This window comes from Impatiens glandulifera, chromosome 1 (assembly GCF_907164915.1).
Source record: "Impatiens glandulifera chromosome 1, dImpGla2.1, whole genome shotgun sequence".
NCBI classification, from domain to species: Eukaryota; Viridiplantae; Streptophyta; class Magnoliopsida; order Ericales; family Balsaminaceae; genus Impatiens; species Impatiens glandulifera.
The window spans coordinates 43,438,772-43,466,539 of NC_061862.1; the positions used below are offsets into that span (position 1 = coordinate 43,438,772).

General features: G+C 29.8%; 4 protein-coding genes across 4 annotated transcripts; 2 read left to right on the top strand and 2 right to left on the bottom strand.

Moving 5' to 3' along the window:
* The first annotated feature begins 2,161 nt into the window (after window positions 1-2,161).
* LOC124922679 (pyruvate, phosphate dikinase, chloroplastic-like) lies at window positions 2,162-6,528 on the top strand. The gene is made up of 15 exons (XM_047463397.1): window positions 2,162-2,438; window positions 2,517-2,573; window positions 2,676-2,909; window positions 3,044-3,181; window positions 3,300-3,462; window positions 3,546-3,781; window positions 3,864-3,992; window positions 4,068-4,247; window positions 4,315-4,617; window positions 4,708-4,959; window positions 5,048-5,494; window positions 5,591-5,719; window positions 5,808-5,945; window positions 6,019-6,188; window positions 6,272-6,528. Exons 1-15 carry the CDS (start codon window positions 2,433-2,435, stop codon window positions 6,312-6,314), a joined length of 2,625 nt encoding a protein of 874 aa, XP_047319353.1. The 5' UTR covers window positions 2,162-2,432; the 3' UTR covers window positions 6,315-6,528.
* Window positions 6,529-8,731: 2,203 nt separating this feature from the next.
* LOC124926128 (protein DMP2-like) lies at window positions 8,732-9,307 on the top strand. The gene has a single exon (XM_047466305.1). The coding sequence runs from the start codon at window positions 8,732-8,734 to the stop codon at window positions 9,305-9,307; it is 576 nt and encodes a 191-aa protein (XP_047322261.1).
* A 3,315-nt stretch (window positions 9,308-12,622) lies between these two features.
* On the bottom strand, window positions 12,623-16,027 carry LOC124922681 (pre-rRNA-processing protein esf1). The gene is made up of 6 exons (XM_047463399.1): window positions 15,277-16,027; window positions 15,111-15,185; window positions 14,778-15,019; window positions 14,354-14,516; window positions 13,263-14,113; window positions 12,623-13,131 (listed from the first exon to the last, which is right to left on the bottom strand). The coding sequence occupies exons 1-6, from the start codon at window positions 15,985-15,987 to the stop codon at window positions 12,849-12,851; spliced, it is 2,325 nt and encodes a 774-aa protein (XP_047319355.1). The 5' UTR covers window positions 15,988-16,027; the 3' UTR covers window positions 12,623-12,848.
* Window positions 16,028-18,358: 2,331 nt separating this feature from the next.
* LOC124922682 (sodium/hydrogen exchanger 2-like) lies at window positions 18,359-22,039 on the bottom strand. Its single transcript, XM_047463400.1, has 14 exons — window positions 21,502-22,039; window positions 21,304-21,422; window positions 21,132-21,229; window positions 20,999-21,058; window positions 20,859-20,905; window positions 20,593-20,787; window positions 20,448-20,494; window positions 20,171-20,237; window positions 19,980-20,080; window positions 19,788-19,889; window positions 19,561-19,696; window positions 19,410-19,472; window positions 19,123-19,206; window positions 18,359-19,034 (listed from the first exon to the last, which is right to left on the bottom strand). The coding sequence occupies exons 1-14, from the start codon at window positions 21,673-21,675 to the stop codon at window positions 18,654-18,656; spliced, it is 1,674 nt and encodes a 557-aa protein (XP_047319356.1). The 5' UTR covers window positions 21,676-22,039; the 3' UTR covers window positions 18,359-18,653.
* Between the last annotated feature and the right edge of the window lie 5,729 nt (window positions 22,040-27,768).

Below are 27,768 nucleotides of genomic sequence, written 5' to 3' on the forward strand. Positions count from 1 at the left end.
AAATACTAAAATAATTTTTAATTTTTTAAAATATTTATTATATTATTATATGGTAAGTTATTTTGAAATGGTGAAGATCCCTCTTTAAGTCATTATACTAAAAAAATGTATTTTTCAAATCAACACTAATAATTTTTTTTAATAATTCAAGATATATTTAAATAAACATATACCAAACATACCTAGCCTCCGTTTGGTTGGAGATATAACACTGTTTATATAACATAATAATATGTATAGTACATTTAATTAGTTGTTTGGTTAAAAATTATATATTTACGGTATTTATAACCATTATAAATTATACCTCGTATAGGTATAAATTAGTAACTGATAGCATTAGGTATAAGATTTACTAATTTTATTCTTCCATATTTAGCTTACATATAAATTTCCATTTATAATTATATATTCAACATTTTTTATTTTTAGTCCTATCTTTCATTCTCTCTTAATTCCTTATCAAGTTCTTCTTTTTAACTGCAAATCCTCTTTAGTCTTTATCAAATTTTTCTCCTTCAACCTAAATTACAAATCTTCTTTAATCCTTATAAGTTCTTCTTCTCCTTCAACCTAAACTGCAAATCCTCTTTAATCCTTATCATGTTCTTCTTCTCATTCAACTTAAGCGACAAATCCCGGTGAAAAATGAGATTTCTACTTGACAATTCAGAAAAGTCTCTGGTGATTTTGGCTTTTGTATATACAGATCAAGATTGAAGGATTTCCGTGGTTTCCTTATTCAGTAAAGATGGGTTTTTTTAGCTTCTGGCCACACATTGTGGTCCGAGAAGAAGAGAAAATCATATATAAATTATTTTAAAATATTTATACGATAATCAAATATAATTGATAATAAAAATTAAAATAAGATAAATATTAAATTAATAATTAAAATAGTTTATATAAATATAACGGTAAAATAGTCTTTTATTCCTTTTCTTATTCCACCAATCAAACACAAAATTATAAAATATAAACAATTTATACCTATATTGAATTTTCTACCAAACACATATAAATTATATAAATTATATATCTTAGTACTCCATATAACTTATACCCTTATAACTTGTACCAATATAATTAATACTTCCTACCAAAAGATGCCCTAAATTATTAAAATTAAATAGTAACACAAAAAAACAAATTAATCCTTCAAAATCCTCAAATTCAAAATTTCTCAATAAGATAAACTTGAAATTTTCTTAGCATACAAATTAAAGTCTTAGATAAGCTCCAACATTAAGGTCTTGTTTGATATTTGGGTTTTTGGTTTTTTTAAGAGATTTTTTTTTTATCCACGATCACTTCATCTATTTAATCACTATTTTTATATTTTAAAATATCAAAATTATATTTTATTTAATTATTTAAAATTAATTTATCATTATATGTTGAGAGAAAAAAAAATAGAAAATTATCGTCAATAAACACCTAAGGCCTTGTTCGTTATAGCTTATTAGAAAAACCAATTCAAAATCAAATATCACTTTCCTCCTATTTTATCAATCACATCACTCAAATCATTAACCAAAATACTAAAATACCCTCTATTTTAAATTATTGTTTTTTATTTTATTTATATATATCAATATCCTTTAAGTCTTTTTACCAAAAATAATTATTATCTCCTTAAAATCATCACCCATCATTTTTTTTTCTCTCTTGGTTTTTAAAAAAACCCATAACCGAACAACCTCTAAGAACTTTTTTTAATTATCAAACATGATTTTTATTTTGAGAAAAATACAATCAAAAATCAAACAAGCTCTAGATCACTTTCTATCTTATCAATATATAGTTTATCCATACAATCAATATATGTGACTCTCATCCATTAAGTTTTCTCCTCTTCAACAATATCTATTAAACAAGTTTTTCTCAACTATTGAACTAACTTGGATTTACGATAGGGTTGTTGTGGGGTCAAGCCCACAAACCTAATTTTTTCAAAAAATTAGTTCATTTTCAGATTAAATATTTAATTTAATTTATTTATTTTTTAAAATCACCCTAACTCTAAATCCTGAATGTGATAAGCCTTCTCTTCGTACAATTCTCCACCACTTCATTTTAAATGTTGGGACCATGAAAACCTTTGAAAACCCTATCTCTTTCTTACTCTTGTTAGGTCAATAATAAAGCAATAAATGCTATTTCCCTCTCTTAAAAGCTCCTCCTTTTCTTCTTCCAAACAAGTTTTTAACACAAAATTGAAGAAGACAATGAATTCGACTGTGAATTCATTAATTTCTTGATACTCAGTAAAAAAACAACATCTGTGATTCTATTCACTATACGTGTCTACAAGCTAGCTAGCTCCCACCACAATCATTATACCCTTCTTCTTATATAATACCTATCCATGCAATACAATATTTCCTCATCCCTTGTAATTTTACTATTCAACTCTCAATTCAACAATCTCCATGAAGGTAAATTGTTTTTCCTTTCGATTGTTTAGAGTCTTGTTTAAGAGATCAAATGTTAATTGCGTTTTTTGGTTTGGATAGAGGGTTTTTGCATTTGGGAAAGGAAGGAGCGAAGGAAACAAGGACATGAAGGCCTTGGTGATTACCATCTTCTTAAATGTTAAAATTACTTTGATTTTGATATTAATATTTTATAATTAAGCAAATCTTTTGTATGGTTTATGGGTTTTTCTTTTCTAGTTGGGTGGAAAAGGTGCAAACTTGGCCGAGATGGCTAGCATCGGTTTGTCGGTTCCTCCAGGATTCACAATATCAACTGAAGCATGTCAAGAATATCAACAGCTAGGAAAAAACCTGTCGGATCAGTTATGGGGAGAAGTTATGATGGGTTTGAAAATAGTCGAGAAAGATATGGGTGCTTCACTAGGAGATCCTTTCAATCCCCTTCTTGTTTCCGTTCGATCTGGAGCTGCAGTAAGTTCTCTCCATGTCTTATTAATTTTGTGTTTTTGTTTTTATTTTCATATTTTTGTGGCTTTTTTCTTTTCTTTTTAATGTCGTTTTCGTTTTCGTATGATATGGACCATTTATTTTAATTGATCTCTAAGGTATCGATGCCTGGCATGATGGACACTGTTCTTAACCTCGGATTAAACGATCAAGTTGTGCGTGGACTGGCTGCTAAAAGTGGAGAGCGGTTCGCATATGATTCGTACAGGCGTTTTCTCGACATGTTTGGTGATGTAGTAAGTAAACAATCTTTTACCGACGCTAGTAGAAATAAACGTCGCCAATTTAATGTCGATAAAACTTTTACCGATGTTAATAAAATAACCGTCGCTAATTAAATGATAAAAACGATAGGTCATGGGAATTTCACACTCATTGTTCGAGGAAAAGTTAGAGAAACTGAAACACTTGAGAGGAGTTAAACTTGACACTGAACTCACAGCTTCGGATTTGAAGGAGTTAGTTGAGAGTTATAAATCAGTATATGTCGAAGCAAATGGAGAGAAATTTCCTTCAGGTATTGAAAGATATAGCGGCGGTTTATACTTGCGATCGTATAGAGAAATTTTGATTGAATGTAAATAACATGCATGCATGCAGATCCAAAGAAACAGTTGGAGTTGGCAATTAAAGCTGTGTTTGATTCATGGGATTGTCCTAGAGCAATCAAATACAGAACGATAAATCATATAACCGGATTAATGGGTACTGCTGTAAATATCCAAACAATGGTATTTGGAAACATGGGAGATACTTCAGGTACTGGAGTTCTTTTCACCAGGAACCCTAGTACTGGAGAAAACAAACTTTATGGAGAGTTTCTAATTAATGCCCAGGTCTTTTAATTTCTTGATTTCTCTTTAATCCTTATATAATTATTTCATATCATCTAAATTAAATTAACCATATTCATAACAGGGTGAGGATGTTGTTGCTGGCATAAGAACACCACTAGACATTGTTGCCATGAAAAATTCAATGCCTGGAGCTTATCAAGAACTTGTAGAAAATTGTCATATTTTAGAGCGCCATTACAAGGATATGATGGTAATAACTAATTATAAGTTATAACCCATATGAAACAAGGCCTAAATATGATTTGGTTTTGAATTTTGATTGCAGGACATAGAATTCACTGTTCAAGATAAGAGACTTTGGATGCTGCAATGTAGAATAGGCAAGAGAACAGGTAAAAGTGCAGTTAAGATTGCTGTGGATATGGTTAATGAAGATTTAGTGGATAAAGTAACTGTAATTAAGATGGTTGAACCAAGACATCTTGATCAACTTCTGCACCCTCAGGTACAAAAGAAATTAAAGACTCGATAATTTGAATTAATCATCTTACTGATCAATGTAACTCATGTAGTTTGAAGATCCATCTGCTTATAAAGAGAAAGTACTCACGAAGGGTTTACCAGCATCTCCTGGAGCTGCGGTTGGTCAGATTGTTTTCAAGGCTGAAGATGCTGAATCATGGAATGCTCAAGGAAAGACTGTCATTCTTGTTAGAACAGAAACCAGTCCAGAGGATGTTGGTGGCATGCATGCAGCTACTGGAATCTTGACAGCCAGAGGTGGAATGACATCTCATGCAGCTGTTGTTGCCCGTGGTTGGGGTAAATGTTGTGTTGCTGGTTGTTTTGACATTCGTGTAAACGATGTAGACAAGGTAATTATGTAAACAAAAAGATTCTGAAAATATAAAAAGAAAAAAGATTATCTTGTCAGCTCATATGATGATTATTGATCTGGATTTTAGGTGTTAGTTATTGGGAAAACGACTATGCATGAAGGAGAATGGATTTCGCTAAACGGGACAACAGGGGAAGTGATTTTCGGTAAACAAGCGCTGGCTCCTCCATCTTTGAGTGATGATTTGGAGACATTTATGTCTTGGGCTGATAAGAAGAGAAAAATCAAGGTTATGGCTAATGCTGATTCACCAGCAGATGCAATTGCGGCAAGAAACAATGGAGCAGAGGGAATTGGTCTTTGCAGGACAGAACACATGGTAAGAAACAAACTTTAAACAATGATTGATTCATGTTTTTTAATAAATAAAAAAATCAACTTTTTCTGATATGGGGCGTGATTTTCAGTTCTTTGCATCGGATGAGAGGATTAAAACTATGAGAAAGATGATTATGTCTGTCACACAAGAACAGAGACAGGCTGCACTAAATCAGTTATTGCCTTTTCAAAAATCAGACTTTGAAGGAATTTTCCAAGCAATGGATGGTCTGCCTGTTACTATTCGACTTCTAGATCCTCCCCTCCATGAATTTTTACCCGAAGGCGACATTGATCAAATTGTCAAAGATCTAACAGCAGAAACCGGTTTAACTAGTGATGAAGTATACTCCAAGATCGAGAATTTATCTGAAGTCAATCCTATGATGGGATTTCGCGGCTGCAGGCTCGGGATATCATATCCAGAACTAACTGAAATGCAGGCACGAGCCATACTTCAGGCTGCGATATCAACTAGGAATCGTGGTTTTACAGTTCTACCTGAAATAATGGTTCCTCTTATTGGCACACCCCAGGCATGCATGAATGAATCTGCAGATTTTCTTTCTAAATCTCTTATACATGATAGAATATTTGATTTATGTTTATGTTCATGATCATCATCTTCACAGGAACTAGAAAATCAGGTGAGTTTGATTCGCAGTGTTGCCAAGAGAGTGTTTACTGAAATGGGCTCATCAGTGAACTATAAGGTGGGCACCATGATAGAGACTCCTCGAGCTGCCCTGGTTGCAGATAAGGTACAACAATTTGTAAACTAATACTTTGTCATTGATCATGATTATGTGTTGTCTTTTTTTGTGTCTAATTTGTTGTTGAGATTTGCAGATAGCTAAGTTATCTGACTTCTTCTCGTATGGAACAAATGATCTTACACAAATGACATTTGGGTATAGCCGAGATGATGTTGGAAAATTCATTCCAACTTACTTATCTAAAGGAATCCTCCAGAATGATCCATTTGAGGTTGGTTGGTTGATTGTTTTTTTTAGAGAATGCTGTTTAAAAGCTAAAACCATTATTATCGAGTGGATTTCAGGTACTTGATCAGGAAGGTGTAGGTCAATTGGTGAAGATGGCTACTGAAAGAGGCCGCAAATCTAAGCCAGGATTGAAAATAGGAATATGTGGAGAACATGGTGGGGAGCCTTCTTCAGTTGCTTTCTTTGCTCAAATTGGTCTTGACTATGTTTCATGTTCTCCTTTCAGGTATTTATTTTATAAACTATAGTATTCTGTTTTCATTTTTTTGACAAATTTGTTACAAAATTCTCTGTTTTCATTGTTGTTAGGGTCCCTATTGCTAGACTTGCAGCTGCTCAAGCTGCTCTTTGAGAAAGGAGGACTCGATGTTTTCGCAATTTTTATTTTTTTTATAAATAAAATCTTACCTTGTTCATGTAATAATAACACTAATCATAATAATATGCGAGAGCTCTGATGAGCTTGTAAATCCTCTGTCTGAGACTAGGCTTGAGGGTCTTGTTTTCTTTACTATTTAGGTTTCTATGTTTTGATCCATAAATTCAATGCAATTTTTCTTGATTCATTGAAGGTTCTTGTTTTCTTTATTATAGGTATTATATGTTCTTAGAGAAATGATAGGGAGCACGACTTTGGGGGAGCGACTTGTACAGCGAAAGTGACTTCGCTGTTATACTAAAGTGATATCGTTGTTATACAAAAGAGAACTCGTATAACAGCGAAGTCATTTTCGTATAACAGTGAGGTCACTTTCGTTGTACGAGTCACTCCCCAAAATCGAAAATCGTGCTCCCAATCATTTTTCATGTTCTTATTCATTGAATCATTGTTATAACATGAGTGAAGACTCGCAACTAAGTGGTAAAATACGACAAGATCAGGCCAAGAATTTAAATCATCAAATTATAAGAGTTAATGTCAACATGAATCTATTTTAACCCGAAGAAGCAACTGAGTTATTATTATATTCCAGCAATTTTCTCATCATATATTTTATTTTGGATTAATTTTGACCAATTAAAATGGAAGTTAATTATTACTGAACTATCATAAAATAAATAAATAAAATTATATCATAATAATATTAATATACCCCAATTGTTTCTAGCTTGACCATTTCCCATTTAGTACTAATTTATTTAATTAAGTAATTCAAAAATAAAATTAATCAAACTCAATTTTTGACCTAAATATTGTTGGGTATTATAATTTGGATTTTTTCAATTTTTTTAAAACCCTAAAACAACTCACTCAATCTATTAATAATTTTTTTTATTGTTAGTCAATGATTAAAAATCATATTTTATATGAATATTCTAATTTTAATTTAAAAGGTCATGTTAATTGCGTTAGAAAATAAACTGCATCACAAAAAAAAAAATTCTTAAAGTTTCATTTTCGCACTTTCTTTCAATTGGTAGAGAATTTAGTAGACATTCTTAATAAGAATTTTGGTAAAAGTCAACATTTGGAATAGCTAGTAACATACGTTATAAGAACATTAAATAAATTAGTTAATCATGTGATTAGATCATAAACTAAATCATGTAGATCATTCCCTTTTTACCAAATCCTATAGAATCTAATTTATAATTGAATTTTATATATTATATACAAAATCCAAAGTCTTTAACCTATCTTCAAATTATATCAATCTATCATCCAACATTATATATATATTTTCATCAACGTGGATACGAGGGTACCCGACTAACCGATATTTTCATTAAATAGTTTTATTTTTGGTGACGGGTCAACCTATGAAGTGGAATAATAACAACCATCTACTATATCAAAGACGAGGCAGATAACAACCTTGAGATCTCGACTCTGAATGAGGATGTTTAAGTTTGTATTGTCATTGACCATTTTTTTCGGTACCCAAGGTTTATACTTGAACGAATAATAGTTTCGGAGGATTGGATAAATAGTATGTATGAGGACGAAATGATCGTTACGATCTATCTAATAACGACTTATCATAATATCGAACATGAAATTAAAATAAATAATATTTATTATGTTTATTTATCTCGAAACCTTTTTCACTACGTGTGATTAAATGAATTATGTTACATTTAAAAAGAAAATGACAAGTATGGATGACAATAATTACCCTGCTTGCTTGATACTATTAGACCTAATAGTATCCTATTTTCATAACTAATAGTATTAATACTTTATATTCAATCCTCGTCCTTATAACTCTGATATTTTCACTATGTTACCTCCAAATACTTGATATTATGTTCTTTCTCTACTCAATCTTGTGAACATGGAAATAAAACTAAAAAAGAGAAAAAAATAAATAAAAAAAATGTTAAACTTAAGATTAGAGAGAAGATATGTGAAAATAGAAATGTTCAAAATATTGCCTTGGGTCATTTTAATATATATATAAGAGTTATTTTAATTATGGATAGAGTATGGATTTTGGTCTATTCATCCCGAACTCGGGTATTTCAATTTTACTCTCTATTTTCGACCCTGAATCTGAATTGAATTATCCATCTCCTATCCATCCAAAAAATATTTGTATGTATAAGTTTTTGAGTACCTATTGCCATTCTTAATCAAAGAATATATATCAGAGTTTAATGTTGAAATTTTTTATTATGATTATGTGACCTTGAAGTTATCATAATAAAAAAATACCAACATCCTATATATTATCCTCTTCCTTCATTTCTATTTTCTTCCTTATATATACCACACACAAAAAAGTTGTACTCATATCATATGAGAAACAAAACCGATACCAAAAGATCATGGCAAATGATAGCAACAAAGGCACCATGGTTACCACAATGAATGGACTCGGTAACCTCGTGAAGCTCCTCCCAACCGGCACAGTCTTCACCTTCGAGTTCCTAAACCCGGTTCTCTCCAACAATGGTCATTGTCGCCCCTTCGAAAAATATGTCACCTCCTTCCTCATCCTCGTTTGTGGCCTCTCGTGTTTTTTCACCACCTTTAGCGACTCCTACACAAGCAACGACGGTAAAACGCGCTACGGTTTTGCTACCTTCAAAGGCATTTGGCCTTCGCCATCCTCAGAAGATTCGATCAATATGAACAAGTATAAGATCAAACTTGGTGACTTCGCACACGCCACGTTGGCGTTGATGGTGTTTGCGGTTTTGGCTCTATTGGATTCAAACACCTTGGGGTGCTTCTATCCCGGGTTTGAGTCCGATGGGAAGAAGCTCCTCATGTTGCTACCTCCGGTCATTGGAGCATTTTCAGGGTTAGTTTTCGCATTTTTTCCTAGTGAACGTCATTGCGTAGGGTACCCCTTTATCATGGTGTCTTTGGATGATAACAATAATAATAACAACCCCTAAATTAATATGTAGATGTTCTTCATCCATGAATAAGAAGCGATTGTGCTCTTGAATCCTTTTTTTTTGTCAATGGTTTGGATTTGAATTTTTTTTATTTACTTAATTTATATGCCATGTTTTTTTCATTTTCCCAAGATAGAACATAACACAATTGTTGTGACAATAGTCTCTATCAAAACAAAATTAGAATTAGGTTATATTAGAATTGGTGGCTTTCTTAGTGTAATTTGTTGATTTATGGCAAAGATTGTTAAAAAGATGACAACATTGAGAGTGAATGAAGGATTAAGGAATTACTCATTCCCTTTATGGGGATTAAATTGGGGAGGAATATAACAAGATGGGTTAACAACTAATTATATCCCAAATTAAAATATAACTACACTTAATTCATATTTTCTTTTCTTTTAAACAAAAAGGGGTTGTTAGTTGTTTTAATTCTCTAAAATTTAAGTTGTGCATTTGAAAATAAAACCAGGTGGTCTTGTAAGCTGGTTTATATAATGCTACAAGATTTAGATTAACGTAAAAAAAAATTAGATTAAAATGTTACGAGAACTCGTACTCATTATCCACAATTTTGATTTATTAATATACTAGGAAAAATTTTATAATGCACACGAAAAAAAATTAATAAAAAAAATTATAATAATATGTATTAAATATTTAAAATTATTAATAAATCACGAATAATATATTAAAATAAAATATAGAACACTCTCATTTCACATTTTATTCATTTCGTTAAAACAACTCATCTTCTCAATATCTCATCACATATATTTATTCCAATTAACCTCTCATCTCGTGACCTTACACTTTCACTTTGGCCTATCAAATATTTGATTCATATTTTTTTTTAATATTTAGCATCATGACCTCACACTTTGGTCAATCAAATATTTGATTTATATTTTTTTTAACCATTTTCAATTGTTACTGACCTATTCTCTTTCGACAAACCACATCTCAATCACACTTGGTTAAAGGGTTGTACTTGTTTTTTTAGGTTGCAAGTTCGAAACATACATAACATTTTTAATTTTATTTTTAACCGTTTTAAGTTTATGGGCGGGTGAACCTTTAATTCGATCCAAGTATTCATTTATTCTCACATATATATCCAAATTAACCACAGCTCTCGACCCGATAATCTGACCACTTTGAAAATTAAGTATCATTATATATATATATATATATATATATATATATATATATATATATATATATATATATATATATATATATATATATTTTTGGTATCTTAAGTAAGATTTTTGTTTTTAAGAATTATAAAATTTTTTGTTTTTAAGAATTATAAAATTTATGTTAAACTCTCGTTCAAAATATTAGTTAAAAATATTAATGTTAACACTGTAATGAGTTACAATATTAAAATTTTATGCCATTAAAAATATTTTAATTTAAAGATATTGTCGACTAAGTCTTTTAAAATTTCGAGTTAACTCTTAAAATCTTACAATTTTACGATTTTAAGAAGGTTAACTCTTACGATTTTAAATTTACGATAATAAAATTTTATGATTTTACACTATTTTATATTAAAATAAATAAATTTATATTTATAAATTAAAAAAAACTTATTATTTATTCAAATAAATAAATTAATTTTGTAAATATAATTATTTATAATGTTATTTACTTATTATAATTTTTTAATTAATTTTATATTTAAATATATAAAATTTTAAATTTGACTAGTTATAAAATACTTAATTATGTATATAAATAATAATAATATAAGTAATAGTTTTTCAAATTAAATTCTTACGATTTCAAGTAAATACTAGATTTACGAGTTTACAATTAACCTCGACGATTTCGACGATTTTATATGAACTTTCGATTTTGGTGGTCTTTGGTCATCACATGAATTTGTCTATTATCTTGAAAAAAATAAAAAAAAAATAGAAAAAAAAAATCTTGTGCTATTATTTTATTAAAAATTTTAATATGCTCACATAAAAAGAATTGGTCACTCCTCCATTTTCATTAGTAGTTTAATGCACACATCCAAGGAAGTACATTTCTTTGCTAAGCAGTGCAATGGAAATTACATAAATACCCTTAGGAGCCGTTGCTATAGTCTATAATGGGTTGGTAATTGGATGAGTCATAACTCGAATCCTCAAATGAATTTGATCTACAAATTGATTTATTTGAAGGAAAAAAACTAAAATATTATTAAAAATAATAAAATTAATAAAGTGATTATAATTTACTTAGACATGCTAGTTACTTCAAGGGACAATAATCGAGATCAACAAAAAAAATTATTTATTTAGACAAAATCTTAAATAATTCATTTGTCTTTAGACTATTAGTGACATATTATTAAATATATACAATATTTCATTTTTAATTGGTTTAAAATATTTATTATAAATGACCTCATTATGTTAATGGTTAATTATGATTAGGTTGATAAATCATGACTATCTGATTATTGAGATCTCCATTAACAATTAAAAATTGTAACTATTTAGTCTTTAATATTATTTTCTCATTGTGATCATAAACAAAAAATATGTATGGATTATTAATCACTATTTGGCTACATACAATGGACAAAATTGTTATTTTATCTTATATTAGCTAGGATATTAATTTTGAAACTGAATGAGATTGATATGATTTATTATAAAAAAAATGTTTAGAATCGAAAGTACGAGGAAGTAAGGTTTGTATTAAAGTAGATAAATGAGTGATGATTAATGTTTTCACAATAAATAACATATTCAATCTTAATCATATTCAAATAAGAAAAAACAATTAACCTAAAATTTGAAATTAAGTCATTTTATACATTATTAGCAGATTTTTATTCAGCACAACTGTTAATTTTTATATAGAAAAAATAAATTTAACAGTTCAGACCCAAAAAAAAAAAATACTCCTTGATTTATGCACAAGTACATAAAAAATACAAATAAAAAGAAATATAACATACAAAAAAAAGTCAGCAAATTATTCCCCCCATATGTTAGACTTTTGACCAATTGAATTATAAAAAATTAAAATGATCTCACTTAAAATTAACTATTCATTTATTAAACATTGAAAATTGACTTAGGCTTTTATCATTTCAAGTTTGAACATTAAAATACAAATCCAACTGATATACTAACTAAATCACTTCATTAAGAACATGGGTGTATAAGATTGTCCTAACTTCCTAAATAAATAGAATTAAAAAAAAAAAATCACTTAAGCTTGTTGTCTAGACTTTAGAGGTATTAATTTTGATTGAATCATAACATAAAATGTAAACTAAAGCAAAATCATAATAATGAATGAACCAAGATAACCAAATCAACTAAGAATTCATGGAAATAATAAATTTCTGTCAACCAAATAACTTAAATCATAATTCAAGATGGAAAACAACAATTTAAACAAATCCAGAAAATCTATTGTACAATCTTCAATAATTTTGTATAACAATATGAACCTGTCTAACAAAACTTTAAATCTTCTTGAAACTTATCATTATAAATGTTGTTGAATGAAATCTTACTTTTCAGAAGCCTTTCTTTCTTGCTTTAGCATTGCTAGACAACTTGTTTGTCGAGGGTAGCTGAAATTGCTGAGACTTCATCTTTAGTGACTTCACCAAGGAAGATAGTTCAAGCTTGTCTTTCTTCTTGGATGACTCTTCCGACTTCAAATTATCGTTTTCAACTGTTGGCATTGCTGCTATCGGTTCAGGCACTTCTTCTTTGTTCTGTTTTTGTTTAGCCCCTTTCTCTTCCCTACCGGATTTTCCTTGATTTTGTGCTAATTGTCGAGCATAGACAGCACTCCTGCAATAATAATAATAATAATCATATTTACTTGAGAAGATTATCCTAGGCATTGTTTGATGAAGGGTTTTATATGGTTGTACCAATCATCATTCATATATATATATATATAGAAATAACAGTTAGCATACCTCTTAAACTGAGGATCGGTAGGATCCAACGCAAACAGAGGCGAAGTGAACAGTGAGGAAAACCGAGGATCCTCGTAGTCAACATTTGGTAGTTTTCCATCTTCTTGAATTTCTTCTAAGCTGTTCTTATTACCCTTTTTACCCTTGGACTTCTTCTTAGGTTTCATATTGTACCCCTTCAAACCGGTATTAATTTCACCATCATCATTAGCAAGTAATAGCTCAAGCTCAGCTCTTCCTGCTTCTGCTTCATCAACTGCTCCCTTTTGTTTCTTTTCTTTCTTATCAACTTTGTCTACAGTAGGTTCTTCAATAAAGAAATCATCAGCATGGTCTTGTCTAGGCTCATCATCATAACCGCTACTCTCATCATCCGATGAATTCTTCGATCTAATTTTCTTCGACTTCTTCTTCTCTTTCTTCTTTCTGAGATATGCTTCCCAGACTGTTTCCGATTCTTTGTCCTTCTTCTCCAAATGTCTTTTGCTCAGTTCCTCGAGGCCAGTATTGAAAGTGACTTCCATATCCCCCTTGTTGTTATCATCATCATCTTCGTCAGAACCTTCGCCAGATTGCAAAAGGGCACGGTACAGTTCTTGTTTCTTTCGTTTCTTTTCAGGTTTATGTTCCACGATATCATCTTTGTCGTCATCGTCGCCATCGTCAGAATCGGATTCACTGTCGTCAGAAGCCAAGAACTCTTTCAATTCCATATCAGCTAACTGATCAGCATTAAATTTCCTTTTCAGACTCTTTGATCGCTGAGGTTCATCTTCATCCCATGTGAGCTCTATCTTACTAAGCTGCAGAGCTTTACTATGAAAATCCATACCTTCATACTTGGATGGGGCCTGAAAACAACAGCAAATATAACAATGTCAAATCCATAGGACAAGTCTGGGCCTTGTTTGATGAAGGGTTAATCAAAGTAACTCGTAATCCCATCATCACATCAATTCATTAATCAAATAATTTAAATAATTTAAATCAATAACCAAATTACGTTACTTTAACTTTTAGAACATTTATAAAAAAAATTACTTCAAACAAGCTTCTAGAATTTTTAGTATACATGGGAGTGCAAGAATTACCTCAGTTGCAACATCACGAGGAGGATGTTTAAATTCCATGGAATCTGGAATAAACCTTAAATCCATCTTGTTTGATGATCTTTCAAACTCAAGTCCGTCGCATGTCTTGTAGAGGTAGTCTGCTGTAGCAACAGAATCGCATTCCACCACAGCATAATAGTACCTAAAGAATGAAGATTGTAGTGAAAACAATGACAATGATTTATGTAATGGATTTAACCCAATTATCACAAGCAACAACTATCTGGATCCATTTCTAGATACAAAAATGTTTCGAAATTCAATTTAGCCAGAGGCAGATTCAAAATTTTATTTATGTTTTGTATCTAAGAACAGATCCGGATACAGAAACATAAACAATAAGTGTTTTCAAATGGGCCTTTTTGGGAATAAACAAATCATTAATTCATTTGAAATTAAGAACCTTAGCCGGCTTAATTCATATGCACGCAATTTGTCGTCATCAATCTCATCATTATCATCATCGTCGTCGTCATCGTCAATGTCATCTTTCTTTGCATCATCATCATCGAATAGACCAACTGGACCACGCACTGCTTCCTCCTCCATACGCTTAAGCCCGAATTCAGAAGGATATATAGACACAGATAACATCTTGCCTCCTTTAGGAAGAAAGGAGGTGAATAACATAAATATATCAACTGCCTGCAGTGAAAGGAAAAAGTTGCTGAAATGGTAAAATAACTAAATCCAAAGAAAAAAAACTTTAAAGCATTACAACAATTCTTCAACTCACCCTAACATGATTCCAATCCAAATTGACAACAGCAAGTCTGTGTGTCTCTTTATCGATTTCTGGCACATTCTCCACCTGATTCATATTTCAACAGTCAATGGATATCCTTTTACCGGTTTCATGACCTTAGACCACTGAAAATATACAAACAAACAAGCAGACAAACCTGTTCAACATTATCATGCTCCATTGAGTAAATCTCTTCTTCATCATCTGAGTCCGTTGTATCAGTTGTGTCTGCAGAAGACCTGTCACTCTCTACATCTTCGTCTACACTTTCATCTTCATCATCATCCTCTTCATCCTCGGATCCGGTTTCTTGAACTTTCCCTTTTAATCTCTTCAGCTCATTGTCGTCACTCTCTACATCTTCGTCTACACCTTCGTCTTCATCATCATCCTCTTCATCCTCGGATCCGGTTTCTTGAACCTTCCCTTTTAATCTCTTCAGCTCATTGTCGTCACTCTCACTTTCGCTCTCATCATTGGCCTCATCGTTGTCGCTCTCACTTTTGCTCTCTTTGCTTACTTCTTTGATTCTACCTTCATCATCTTCGAGGCTGTAATAATGCTTGAGAGGATTCTCACCATCTTTCTTCTTAGGTTTAGGTTTGCCTCTCTTATCGACTTGAGCCGATGATGAAGAGAAGTTTTTGTCAGTAAACATACGATTGAACCTAGAATCAATGGCTACTTTCGTCTTTTGCTTGCGTGCCCTGGCAAACCTTGGGTCGTAATGTACATGAGAGAACCGAGGATCGGTCACAACATCTTTCTTGCCGGAATCACCACGCCTGTTGCCGATATCCTCACGAACTTGGCTCGAGTCATTTACCTCTTTCTTATCGCGCTTGGAAGTCTTGTTCTTCGAACCCATGGTAGTCGTTCAGCTACAGCCTAGGTTAAGATTAGATATCGCTTGTGTGAGAAATATGATATGTTCTATAAAAGAAAATCATGCTGATCAACATAAACAAATAAGTTTGTCAAAATTCACAATGATCTAAAAATAATCTTATCATGATGCAAAAATAACCTAAAATTAAGCAAGAAATAACAATATAAATTGGATCATAATCTAGAAAATAATCTGTACAAACGAAACAACAAAATCACACAACAATCTGAATCATGAACAAATAATAATATAATCATCATCCAAAAAAATCACTTCCAATTTTAACATTGACGATTTTTAAATGAGATATTGATTGTAACAAAGATCATGCAAAACACTAGTTTTCAAATAGGCTCATTGAGAGAGAGGAAGTTAGCTCTATTCACAAACCCTAGAGGAGACCAAATCATGGACATCCTACTAATCCAAACCCTTCAACCATAGTGATAAAGTTCTTCTCTTTGTATTGATACAATTGATTTGGTTACTTACTCACCTTTCATCTATACTAGCATACTTTGGTTTTTGTATGGACATGCTCCATTCTACAATCAAATGAGCATCTAGGCTTTTAACTTGTTTGAATTCATTCATACCTTGATAATAGCCTAACACTTCAGATTCCCATGATTAGTATGCTTAGCTAGTTTAATGAATCCTAAAACCAGTATTTTTCATCATTACAGATATATATGCATTGTTCAACCATTACTGCCTTTGATTCCAGATACCCATTAGAAAGTCAGAGGATGAGAGTACTAATGAATAAACATCCAGTTTTTCCTCTTTTTCTTTTCAACTAATATCCTTTGAATCCCAGAATATGTAAGAGAATCCATCCAGTAAAACTAATACAAAACATGTTTTTTTCAGAAAACCCAATAAAACTAACCTTAAAGTAGAAGGATTCGGTGGTCGGTCGACGCAGAGAATGAGGCTCAAGAGACGATGCTACCTTGGTCGTTCGGCCGTCGGCGTTCGTGAGAGAGAGAAAAGGATAGCCTTGCCGCAGAACAGAATCAAAACAGAGAACTGGGTATATGTATGTATGTGTAGGGTTTTAATATCTGTAATAAAAATAATAATAATAAATATTTTCGTGTTTTCCTTTTTTTTCTAATTTTTTTTACTTTAATGCATTTTTATTTTTATTTTTATTTTAAGAAGGACTTTGTTTGACTTTTGATTTTTTATAATTTGTTTAAATTGTTTGATAAAAAAAAAATTAATTTGAGATTTGTCTCAGATATATTATTAAAATGTTTTTTATATTTAAAATTTAAATTGAATAAAAGTAAAGTGAATATATATTGATATTTTTATTAATAAATTAAATAATTTAATAGTTAAAATGAGAATAATATAATAAAAAATTTGTTTTAAAACAAAATTGAAAGAAGTCAAATTAATTATTAACCTATGAATTTTAACTAATTTCAAATAAATTTTAGTGGGATTACTTGCATCCTAACTTTTAAATTATGAATTGTAAATACTGTTGCTTTTTTTTTTTTTTTTAGAAAATAGTATAATTTTTAATGTTATTTGTTTATATAATGATTGAATCATAATAATTTTATAATTAATATTTTTTTTATTTGAATGGAGTATGTATAAAATCAAACAGAACATTTTTAATAATTTTTTTTAAAAGTTAGCATTATTCTACTAGTCACACAGGGTTAAAAAATTGATAATTGAACCGATAACTTACTTATTTTATTTTACCGTTTATTGATTAACCGGTTCTAACGATTCCACTTATTTGATTTTTTTTATCAGTTAAAATGTTCAGTTTTCGGTTGAACTATTTTTGTAATGTTTGAAGGTAAATTGATAATAATTTAATTATATATTTATATTAGTTATTTTTATTTTTTTATTTATAAATATTAGATATATTACAAATAATATTTAATAATTTATATATATATATATATTAGTTTTTATAAAAATTTAAATTATAATTTGTATAAAATTATTTTTAAAACAAAAATCTAATTTATATAATTATTACTTTAAAAATAAAAACTTTTAAATATATTATATTATTACAATAATATATATTATAACATATTTCTAAATATATTTATCAAATATTATTATAATATATTATAATAATAATATAATATATTATAACATAGAAAGAAAATAAATAATAGAATATCAGATTTAAAAAATATATATTTAATAAATTTAATATTTAATTTAACCATATTAAATATTAATAATTAAAACATTTTAAATAAAAATCTCAAACACAAACATTAATGATGGCAGATTTCCACATCATCAAACTTCATGAAAAAATTGCAGAAAAAAAAAGAAAAAAAGATTGGATAGTCAAAAATGCAAGAAGACACTATATTACTTTGCAATACATTTTCATCACTATAAATGTAATTTCATACAATACTTAATCATCAACTCTCGAAAACCCTGTAAAAAACAAAACTCTACAAACAAGTCTGATCTTCATCTTTGTACTATAAAAAGAAGAAGAAAAAATGAATAAAATATGATAAGATACAAAATTGAATTGGCCATGTCAAACCTTCTTTGATGACCAACCTCCACACCAAACAAGCAAAACCAAAATACCTCAAAAAAAACCTATGTGCCAAACCCCATCATCAGCATGTGTATCATTGCAAGAGATGCACGCTTTGATCAGGTGGGGATCCAGGAACAAAGGGTACAAATCCACGGCCACCAAACACAGGTCTCATGAAAGCATTGTCAAATTTCCTCCAATAATGATGTACAGTATGAGATGGTGTGGATAAAAGCATTCTAAGGCTAGTTGGTCGAGTTATGCCATTACGCATTTGTCCATTCTCCGCATCACCCTGTTTAGGTTCATCCATAAACGGATCACCCAGGTCTGTATCTGAGTCATTTCCATTCTCGAGAAGTGGAACCGATAGGAATTTTGGAGATGTTGGCACTGATGAGAGAATTCCTTTTATATGTTTTGTTGATGGCAACAATAGTCTCACCAAAGGCTTAGTCATCAATCCAAATACCTAATGCAAGTATATGTTAGACTAGTCTTTATAACTTCATACAATAATTCACACAAAATGCTGTCAACAAGCCCCTAGTTAATCTCACCACTGTGCTGAAAAGAACAACTGTGATTGTAGAAGTGATCATTATTGCATTTGCTTTTAGTTGGGTATGGCCGGCCCTTGTAAACTGCAAAATGTGAACAAATTAAGTAATAATGTTTCCAATGCTATTCTTCCGCAATAGTAGTGGATTTTTGGGTCAAATATCTGTGAATCCATCCATATGAGATCACATTTAAAAACAAAACTTAGTGATACACAAATTTATAATTTTTTTTGGTAGTTTCTCATTTTAATCCGGATACAGAAGCAAAAAAAATCATCCATTACCTTGTTGTATGCAAGAGCCATGGAAACTGCGCCTCTCATGAGACCGGCCCACCAAATTGTAACCTGAGAAAATTGCATGGGAGTTAATGATGATTTTTTTTATTTGAAGTTGATTTAAGGACTTCAACCAGAATGATAAGATTGTCATTACTTGCTGTTTCAGTGCAATTTTCTCAGGAGATTTCTTGGTCAGATTCGACAGAAATGATAATGGAAAAACAAAGGCTGCTCTTCCCAATAGAATCAGTCCCAACAAAATTGAGCTCACTTTCACTGATGTTTCAGGGCTGCAATCAAAAGAATCGACATAGTTCGATTATATTTTCATCAAAGGAGTAGGTTATAACTTTACTACAGAGAGTTTTGGCAGGATCATACCTGTTGCTTACAAATTTCCATTTCTCCATGTCCAAGGCATCCATGCCCACATATAGAAAAATGAATATCTCGCAAACAAATGATAGTGTTGCAAAAGCATGCCTGTGGTTTGAGGATGGAAGAAACATTATATTCTTAAAATCAGAAACACAGGAATTTGTAACAAATGGCTCAGGCAAAATTTGGACATACTTTGTAGTTACTCTTGAACTTTCGGTTACATTATGCCATGTATAGTGGGACATTACAATCCCGCAAAAGAAAACAGTGAGAATGGCACTTAAGTAGAATAACTGCAAACAAATTATACAACAAGTTTCAGTGTCTTCATTGAGAAAAACACAATAACTCAGATTGTCAATGCAAAGAGTTGGAAATCTTACTTCAGACACCATATATGAAAGGTAAGCCATGAGCATCATAAGAGCAACCTCCCTGTCAGTGGAATGCCTGAATTTCAAAATGAAAAATATTAATGGACATGTTCTACAATTGGGCTGTTTTTGTATACCACTTATTCTTTCATGTTGATCATATTCAGGATCCAGAAAAATCTACATTTGTTATGAACATATGATCGCCACAAATCAAAATGATCTGTTACACGATCTAAAGAATCATAATCATGACAAAGTAGCACAAGTTAGATTAATTACAAACCTTCCAAAATAGAGCTTCTTTATGATGTATGCACTAAGTAATCCAGTCTACACAAACAGAGAATAATACGTAAATGAATTTACATATCCATAAAGGAATGTGTAATCTGCTGTGTGAGCGAAAGAGAGCGAGAAAAAGTGCTTACGACAACCCCTAGTGCAGTGCTTGCGAGAAACAAGTATAAGAAGTTGGATGCAAATTGCAAAAGGATACTCGAGTCAATGTGCGTTAGATCAAAGTTCTGAATCGCATTGAAAAGTACGACAGATGTGGCATCATTCACAACCCCTTCTCCAAACACAAGACTGTACAAGAATGGAGTCTCGTCCTGATTAAGAACCTACTCAAAGAAATTGAACATTTTCAGAGACATTCTTGTGCTTTGACAATGGTCAAAGAAATATTACTTACCTGCAACGTGCAAACTGAATCAGTAGCTGAAAAAATTGCCCCAATTGCTGCAAAATGAATCAAGAAGAATGACACCCCTTTAAATACTTTCTAACAACAGGGACGAAAAAGAGGTAAATGAGACAAAGAAAAGAATGTACCAAGATAATCTCCTATGTCCAAAGGACCTATGTTCATTTTCTTCAAGAACTTCATAGCCCCTGGACCACATATGCATAATATTATTTTTCATTCAGGAAAGACAAAACTAATAACTAAATGGGGTTGGCTTACCAAAGGAAATGATAGCAAAGGAAATCAAAGTACCAACAGCACCAAAGAGTACAATGGTTACAAAATTCCGAAAGAATTGCTTCTTCTTCACCTGGAATCTGATGAATTTGGGAATTCATTACATAAGAATTCTAAAAACAAAATACAGATACTCCTTACTATAACACATTACCCCGCATTGAAAATAATCGGTGGAAGAAGGTAAATGAAGAAAAGATCTTCACTGAAAACCAATAGATGTGAATTCTTTCCACCACTAGTCAAAAGGATAACAATCCCAGTTCCTAAACCCTGTGTAATTTAACAAAATATCAGCCTTTATCCCTTATCACTCAATAAGACTACATAAACAACATGAAGATTAACTCACAATTACTAAAGCAGTAATAGACTCATTCATCCAACGATTTTCTTCCAACAAATGCCCAATAACAATGCATGCACAGAGAAGTGCCACGAACAAATTCATAGACGCCACAGAAGTATGATCAGAAGCTAAAATACCCTTCTTCACTAATAACGAAACGATGGGTAATCCACCCATCTTGACCTATATACAAAAAGCTTACAAATCCCAATTTTCAAGATGCTCTTTTAAGTTCATCAACAACAACAGTTTGATTTAACAAAGAACAAGTTGGCCATAAGACATTATGAAAACACGAATTTGAAGGAGATCTCGATCCAGATTCCAGCGAAAGAAGATAAGCATATGATCGGATATATTATTCTTAAACGATTCTGATTCTAGAATTCAAAGTGCAGCGTAAGTCTTACGAAATGATTTGAAATATCATCCGCACACAAAGCAGAAAATGTAGGAGAGGAAGTTGCTGGCACAAGACAAAGAGTTAAAGATAGAGATAGATATTTCTAGAGAGAGAAAGTGGGAATGAAAAAGGAAAGAGACAGAGTAGGACAGGAGTGAGAAGTAACTGAGAAAGGAGAAACTTCATTAAATACTCACTGAATTATAGTGATAATTTCAATTTTCAAATAATCTTACAATAATTTTAAATAAATTATGACGATTAAACATAACAAAAACACTATATTATAAAACATAAGAAATATAACAAAATATTTAGCGGATCTAATCTATATATCAAGTTGTTCTGAATTTTCTTCTTCAACCCATATAAGAACTGTTCATTTATTACAAATTATATTTGAAAATTAAGGGCGGGTTCGGATTTTGGTTAAAATTATAAATTAGGTTATTTGAAAATAATGATGGGTGATTTTGAGAATGTATTGAATATTTTTGGTAAAAAGTAGGGATGATAATAGGGCGGTTCTGGTCGGGGATTATCATCCCTGTCCCATTTTATTCAGAATTTTTTTTACTATCATTCCCGTCTCGTTCAATTTCAGAAAATCTCCGCGAGACACCGTTTATATTATATTCTCTAATAAATAAATATATTGTTGATTTTATATATTTACTTGTGTTTATAATGTTCCGGAGTAGAACTTTGGTGAGATCGGGGAGGGGTATACAAATAGCATCCCCACCCCATTCTTGGTCAACTATCAATTAAACCGGGAAAAAAATGCTCTAAGCGGGGCAATTTCAAATTGTCATCTTAAAAAAAAAAAAAAAAGATTTAAAAGGTATTAATACATAAAGATAAAATAATAAATAATAATTTAAAATAAACAGTGTTTTAGGATTTTAATTAATTTTGTGATTTTTGTTTACATGTTTGTTATTAGACGTGATTGAATTTTTATTTAATAAAAAATATGTAAAATGTGTTGATTTTCTAACATACTTATAAAAAATAAATATTTTAATTTTCATATTCAATAATATATGACCTTAAAAATTACTAAATTAGACAAATTAAGTATTTCAAAATAATGGTTAGAGGCTAAATATTTAATTTTATAAAGATATTAAATGTTTTTAACCATCATTATTTTATGAATTGGAATGAAATAATATACGATAAATCTTAATTAATTTGAATTATATCAATTTAGGTGCAGGTTCGTTAACTTTAGTAATTTGATTTTGGATAATCTGATATATAAATGTTATTTTTTAAGTAAATGATTTTATAATTTATAACTTTTGTGACATTTTTATTTATTAATCTAGAATTAATATTCCTCTTATAATGCCTTAAATTAAAATGGATAATATATCAGTTGTAAATATGCCTTATTATTATTACGTAATTAATATAACTAGCATTTGTACGATTAACGAAATTGAAAAAAATATTCCGGTCAAAATGTGATAACATTTTTAATTTACTCTCACATATATATCCAAATTAATCACAGCTCTCGACCCGGTAATCCGGACACTTTGAAAAATTAAGTATCATTATATATAGATTAGTGAGTTGAAAAGTTGAACTTATATTATTAAAACATTCCGCGTTCATCAAATTTGATGTTAAATTTAAAATATAAAGTTTTATTAGCCTAGTTGGTTAAAGAGTTGTATTTATTTTTGTTAGGTTGCAAGTTTGAAACATACTTATATCATTTTTAATTTTATTTTTAACCGTTTTAAATTTATGAGCGGGTCAACCCACAATCCAACCCAAATATCCATTTACTCTCACATATATCTTCAAATTAACCACAACTCTCGGCCCAACAATTCGGAAACTTTGAAAATTAAGCATCATTATATATATATATATTTTATTAAATTCTAACTTACTAATAATTATTTTTAAAATTTTTCTTTACACTAATTTAAAAATATGTACAAGAGAATCATCTAAATATAATTTCATTATTATAACCAAACAAAAAATTATTATTATTATTATTAGTAACCAGAGTGCTAATATTTTAATTTAAATGCTTTCAATAAACATCACAGGATTTACTTAAAAGTCCCTATAATTGAAGTGGACTAATCAAAATAAACATAACTAACAAATTATAAGCTATTTATATTTTCAAAATATATGGTGTTGTATCTAAATTTTATAAAAAAAATAATAGTTGAATTTGTGTAATGTTTTTTTTTAATGTAATTTGGTAAGGTAGTAACTTTAATTATATGAATACTTTTAGAAAAATAAAATTAAGAGTATATTTAAAAATATTATATTATTTTTAGAAAAATTAAAATCACGGAGCATATTTAAAAAGAGTAAGGAAATAGATAATTTTTTTTAAGCCAAATAGATTGTGTGACGCCACATCATTTACTCTTTATTCCATCCTCAATCATTTCTCCTTACGATTATGCTCCATTTTAATTTAAGAATATTTTTAAAAGAGAATTGAACTATTTAATTTTTTAGGCATGATTTTTGTGACATCATTTATAATAGTGGATTATATTATAACTTGTTTACTTAATTAGACAATGAATTGATTAAATTAAGTTAAGGCAAAGTGATAATGTCGTTAATGAAGGACTCAAGGTTCTTTGGTAATGATTGTGTCTTCCACGTTTGTTTGTTGTTTATGCTTAACTTTAACTTTCTTTTTAGGCAGTATAATTGTATAACTAAGTAAGCTTTCTTTCTCTAATTAATCTTTTTCTTCATTTCAATCCAAACACTTTTTTCACTGTACCTTTTATAACATTTATTATATACATTCGTTGAAAAGTAGAGTAGTTTTAATTATAATATAGAAAATAATTTAAATTAGGATAAAATGTATATATTTATCTTAAAATAAAGTAAAAAAAATACACGAAATATAATTCAAAAAGTATTTTTTATATTAAATAAATTAAACACAAAATTATATAAATTATCTAAATCATAATTCTTCAAATAATCTTATACAAAAATAAAAATAAAAAATCACATATTTCCACTTTCATATTACATATTTTTATGTAACAATATTTTAACGTACCCTCCTCTAATTTAGGAAAGTTTTTCAATATATATATAATCTTTTTTTATTGTAAATATGAAGTTACTTTAAAAAAATATATATTTCACAATAAACCGATATATAAAAATTAATTTCTTATTTATTTGTAATCATCTCTTGCAGAACTTCTCTTCAGATGATGGAAAATTTGACAAGACGACACTGACACCTTGTTTTCTTTGGGTTTTAAAAAAACCTATTTAAAATCAATTTTTCAATTAATTACTTCTAAACCATCACATCCCTCGTTTCATTAACTAAAATACTAAAATATTCTCTATTTTAAATTATTAATTTTTATTTTATTCATATATATCAATACCCTTTAAGTCTTTTTATCAAAAATAATCACCATTTCCTCAAAATCATCACCAATCATTACTTTTTTCCCTCTCTAAGTTTTTTCAAAAATCTCAATCCGAACAAGGCCTAAAATTCCCTTAAATGGGCGGGTGAACATCATATAAATTTAATTGCGCAAATGACTATTTCAGAATATTTTAACAAAATTATCCCGTCGCGTAACGCGAAAGGCATGATCGTCTCGCGAAGGAAAAATATGTGAAAAGTCCAGAATGATTATGCCATTCGCGTGACGATTGTGCCCTTCGCGCTACGCGAACTTTCCTTCAAGTGACGATCCTTCCCTTCGTGTTAAGCGGCGGGAGTAAATTCGTTAAAATCATTTAAGTGGTCACGGCTCCTTTAGGTCATTTTGTCAAATTTCCCCTTCAGATTTTATCAAACGAGGAGCTATAGAGATATCTTCTGCATCTCTTTCTCATCCACACAACTCATTACCTCTACACGTGGGTATTTCCGTATTAATGTCAAGAGTATGCTTTTATTGTAAAAAAATTCTCTTGTCCTATTCGAATAGTAACAATCCAACAATATCATAGATAGTTGAGATTACCAACAAAAAAAAAAAAAAAAACTAATTATAAAGTAAACATGATAAAATAAAAATAAAATTTATTATAATGACCAACAAAAAGAAATATAAGTTACTAACAAATTTTAATTCATATGATCATATCCGCAAAGATGAGACCGTAATTACAAAGCGGCCGCGACTTAGAAGATTACGAGAATGTTGTAAAAAACGAGAAAAATCATAGAAGTAACCGTTTTCAAAGAGAAATCTCCTAAACTCTAAAATAACATCAAACATGAAACCACTCAGCATATGTGTGTGAACTTCTTGCATCATATGAGTGGTCCAAGTGGACATCAGCTCATTTGAAGTGAAGTTAATTCATTATACTTTGTTTTTGTTATAAATTAATTATGTGTATTTTGTTCGATTTATTCTTCAAAATCTGATAATAATAAGAAAATGTATCAATAAGAGAAAAAAATAGTTCATTCTAAATTTTATAAGAATATCTAATATAGTCCGGAACATCTCTTCTTCCTGATTGCGAAGAACAATAAAGTTAGTTTATGTAGTAGCAGTCATCTCAGTGAATAATAAGATTAAGTCATAATTAATTTTTATTTTTAAAAAGAAAGATAAATAAGTGATATAAAAAACCTATTATTTTTGGAGGTGCTTATATAAGATAAGAGGTAGCACATGTTATTTAATGCAACATATTAAGAAGATGTCTCCATCAATAATCTTTGTGGATCTGCACATGGGTGGGGTGACAGCTCCACCACCTTCCTCCTCCATTTCTAAACAAACAGGACACTTTGTCTTCTTCGATTTTTCTAAATGCTCTTGTCTATTTTTAATTTAATTATAAATATACTTTTTTCAATATATAAATTTAAATTGAAATTCGAGATTTTTAATTTCTTAAATAAAATATTTACCAATCCGGTGGGTTAAACATTTTTTTTCTATTCAATAAAATAGGTGCTAATTTGTAGTAAAAGAAATTAATTAAGTACACCTAAAAATAACTGAGTCACATAAATTATTTTAATTTGTTTTGTTGTTACATGGTATGTAAAAATCTAAATATATATATATATATATATATTTAAGAATTATAATCATTATTAAAGTTATTATATAAATTGAAAAAAGTTTGTCTTTATTACCAATAAATGAATCTAAACTAATGTTAAGCAATGAATGAAAATAAAATGAGAGGTGATCAGATACGTACGTAACATTAAATAAAATATTTTAAATTAAACCGAATATCATTGCATGATAATAACTAATAAGGTCTTTAAATTATAATATTTGATAATTACACGTAACAAGAAATCAATTTGTAACCTCCAGAATGTGTCGTGAACGTGTGACAATACGGGAGAATATTGCGGGAAGACTCGAAATTGGATACGTTTCAACCTTGGTTTGTGTGTTAGACTTCTTTTAAAAGAAAACATTATTTTAAAAGTTTTTTAAAATAATGTCCGAGAACTTTGGAATTAATTATATAAAAATAATTAATTTTGTTCAAATTTTAATAATGTGATGGTCAAATAATAATTTGGTTGAACCGATTTAAATTAATTAAACATAACTTAATTTAAAAGATTATTTATTTAAAATTATAGAACTCAAGTGATTTTATAAAAATTAATAAAATGATACGTATATAAACATATTTATATTAGAATTTCTGTAAGGGTTCGTGTCTTGGTTACGTTCGAAAAAGGGTTTTCGCGTTATGTCCTTTGCGCTCGTCAAATGACCGTGTTATTTAAAAAAAGTAGTCTGACTATTAAACTATTATTTATAATATTTATTTTTTTCAATTAGTAGTACATGGTCCATAACAAAGATAGGTTTAAATTGCGTAAATAATTA

Excerpts from the sequence above, each read along its gene's own strand:
- LOC124926128 (XM_047466305.1), top strand. The coding sequence starts at position 8,732 with ATGGCAAATGATAGCAACAAAGGCACCATGGTTACCACAATGAATGGA.
- LOC124922681 (XM_047463399.1), bottom strand. The coding sequence starts at position 15,987 with ATGGGTTCGAAGAACAAGACTTCCAAGCGCGATAAGAAAGAGGTAAAT. Across the intron at positions 14,517-14,777 it reads TATGAATTAAGCCGGCTAAG|GTACTATTATGCTGTGGTGG; the intron begins GTTCTTAATTTC and ends TTCATTCTTTAG. Across the intron at positions 13,132-13,262 it reads ACCGATCCTCAGTTTAAGAG|GAGTGCTGTCTATGCTCGAC; the intron begins GTATGCTAACTG and ends TTATTATTGCAG.
- LOC124922679 (XM_047463397.1), top strand. Across the intron at positions 3,182-3,299 it reads TCGACATGTTTGGTGATGTA|GTCATGGGAATTTCACACTC; the intron begins GTAAGTAAACAA and ends TAAAAACGATAG. Across the intron at positions 5,946-6,018 it reads TCCAGAATGATCCATTTGAG|GTACTTGATCAGGAAGGTGT; the intron begins GTTGGTTGGTTG and ends AGTGGATTTCAG.
- LOC124922682 (XM_047463400.1), bottom strand. The coding sequence starts at position 21,675 with ATGGGTGGATTACCCATCGTTTCGTTATTAGTGAAGAAGGGTATTTTA. Across the intron at positions 21,230-21,303 it reads CCGATTATTTTCAATGCGGG|ATTCCAGGTGAAGAAGAAGC; the intron begins GTAATGTGTTAT and ends CAAATTCATCAG. Across the intron at positions 20,495-20,592 it reads GCACTGCACTAGGGGTTGTC|ACTGGATTACTTAGTGCATA; the intron begins GTAAGCACTTTT and ends CTGTTTGTGTAG.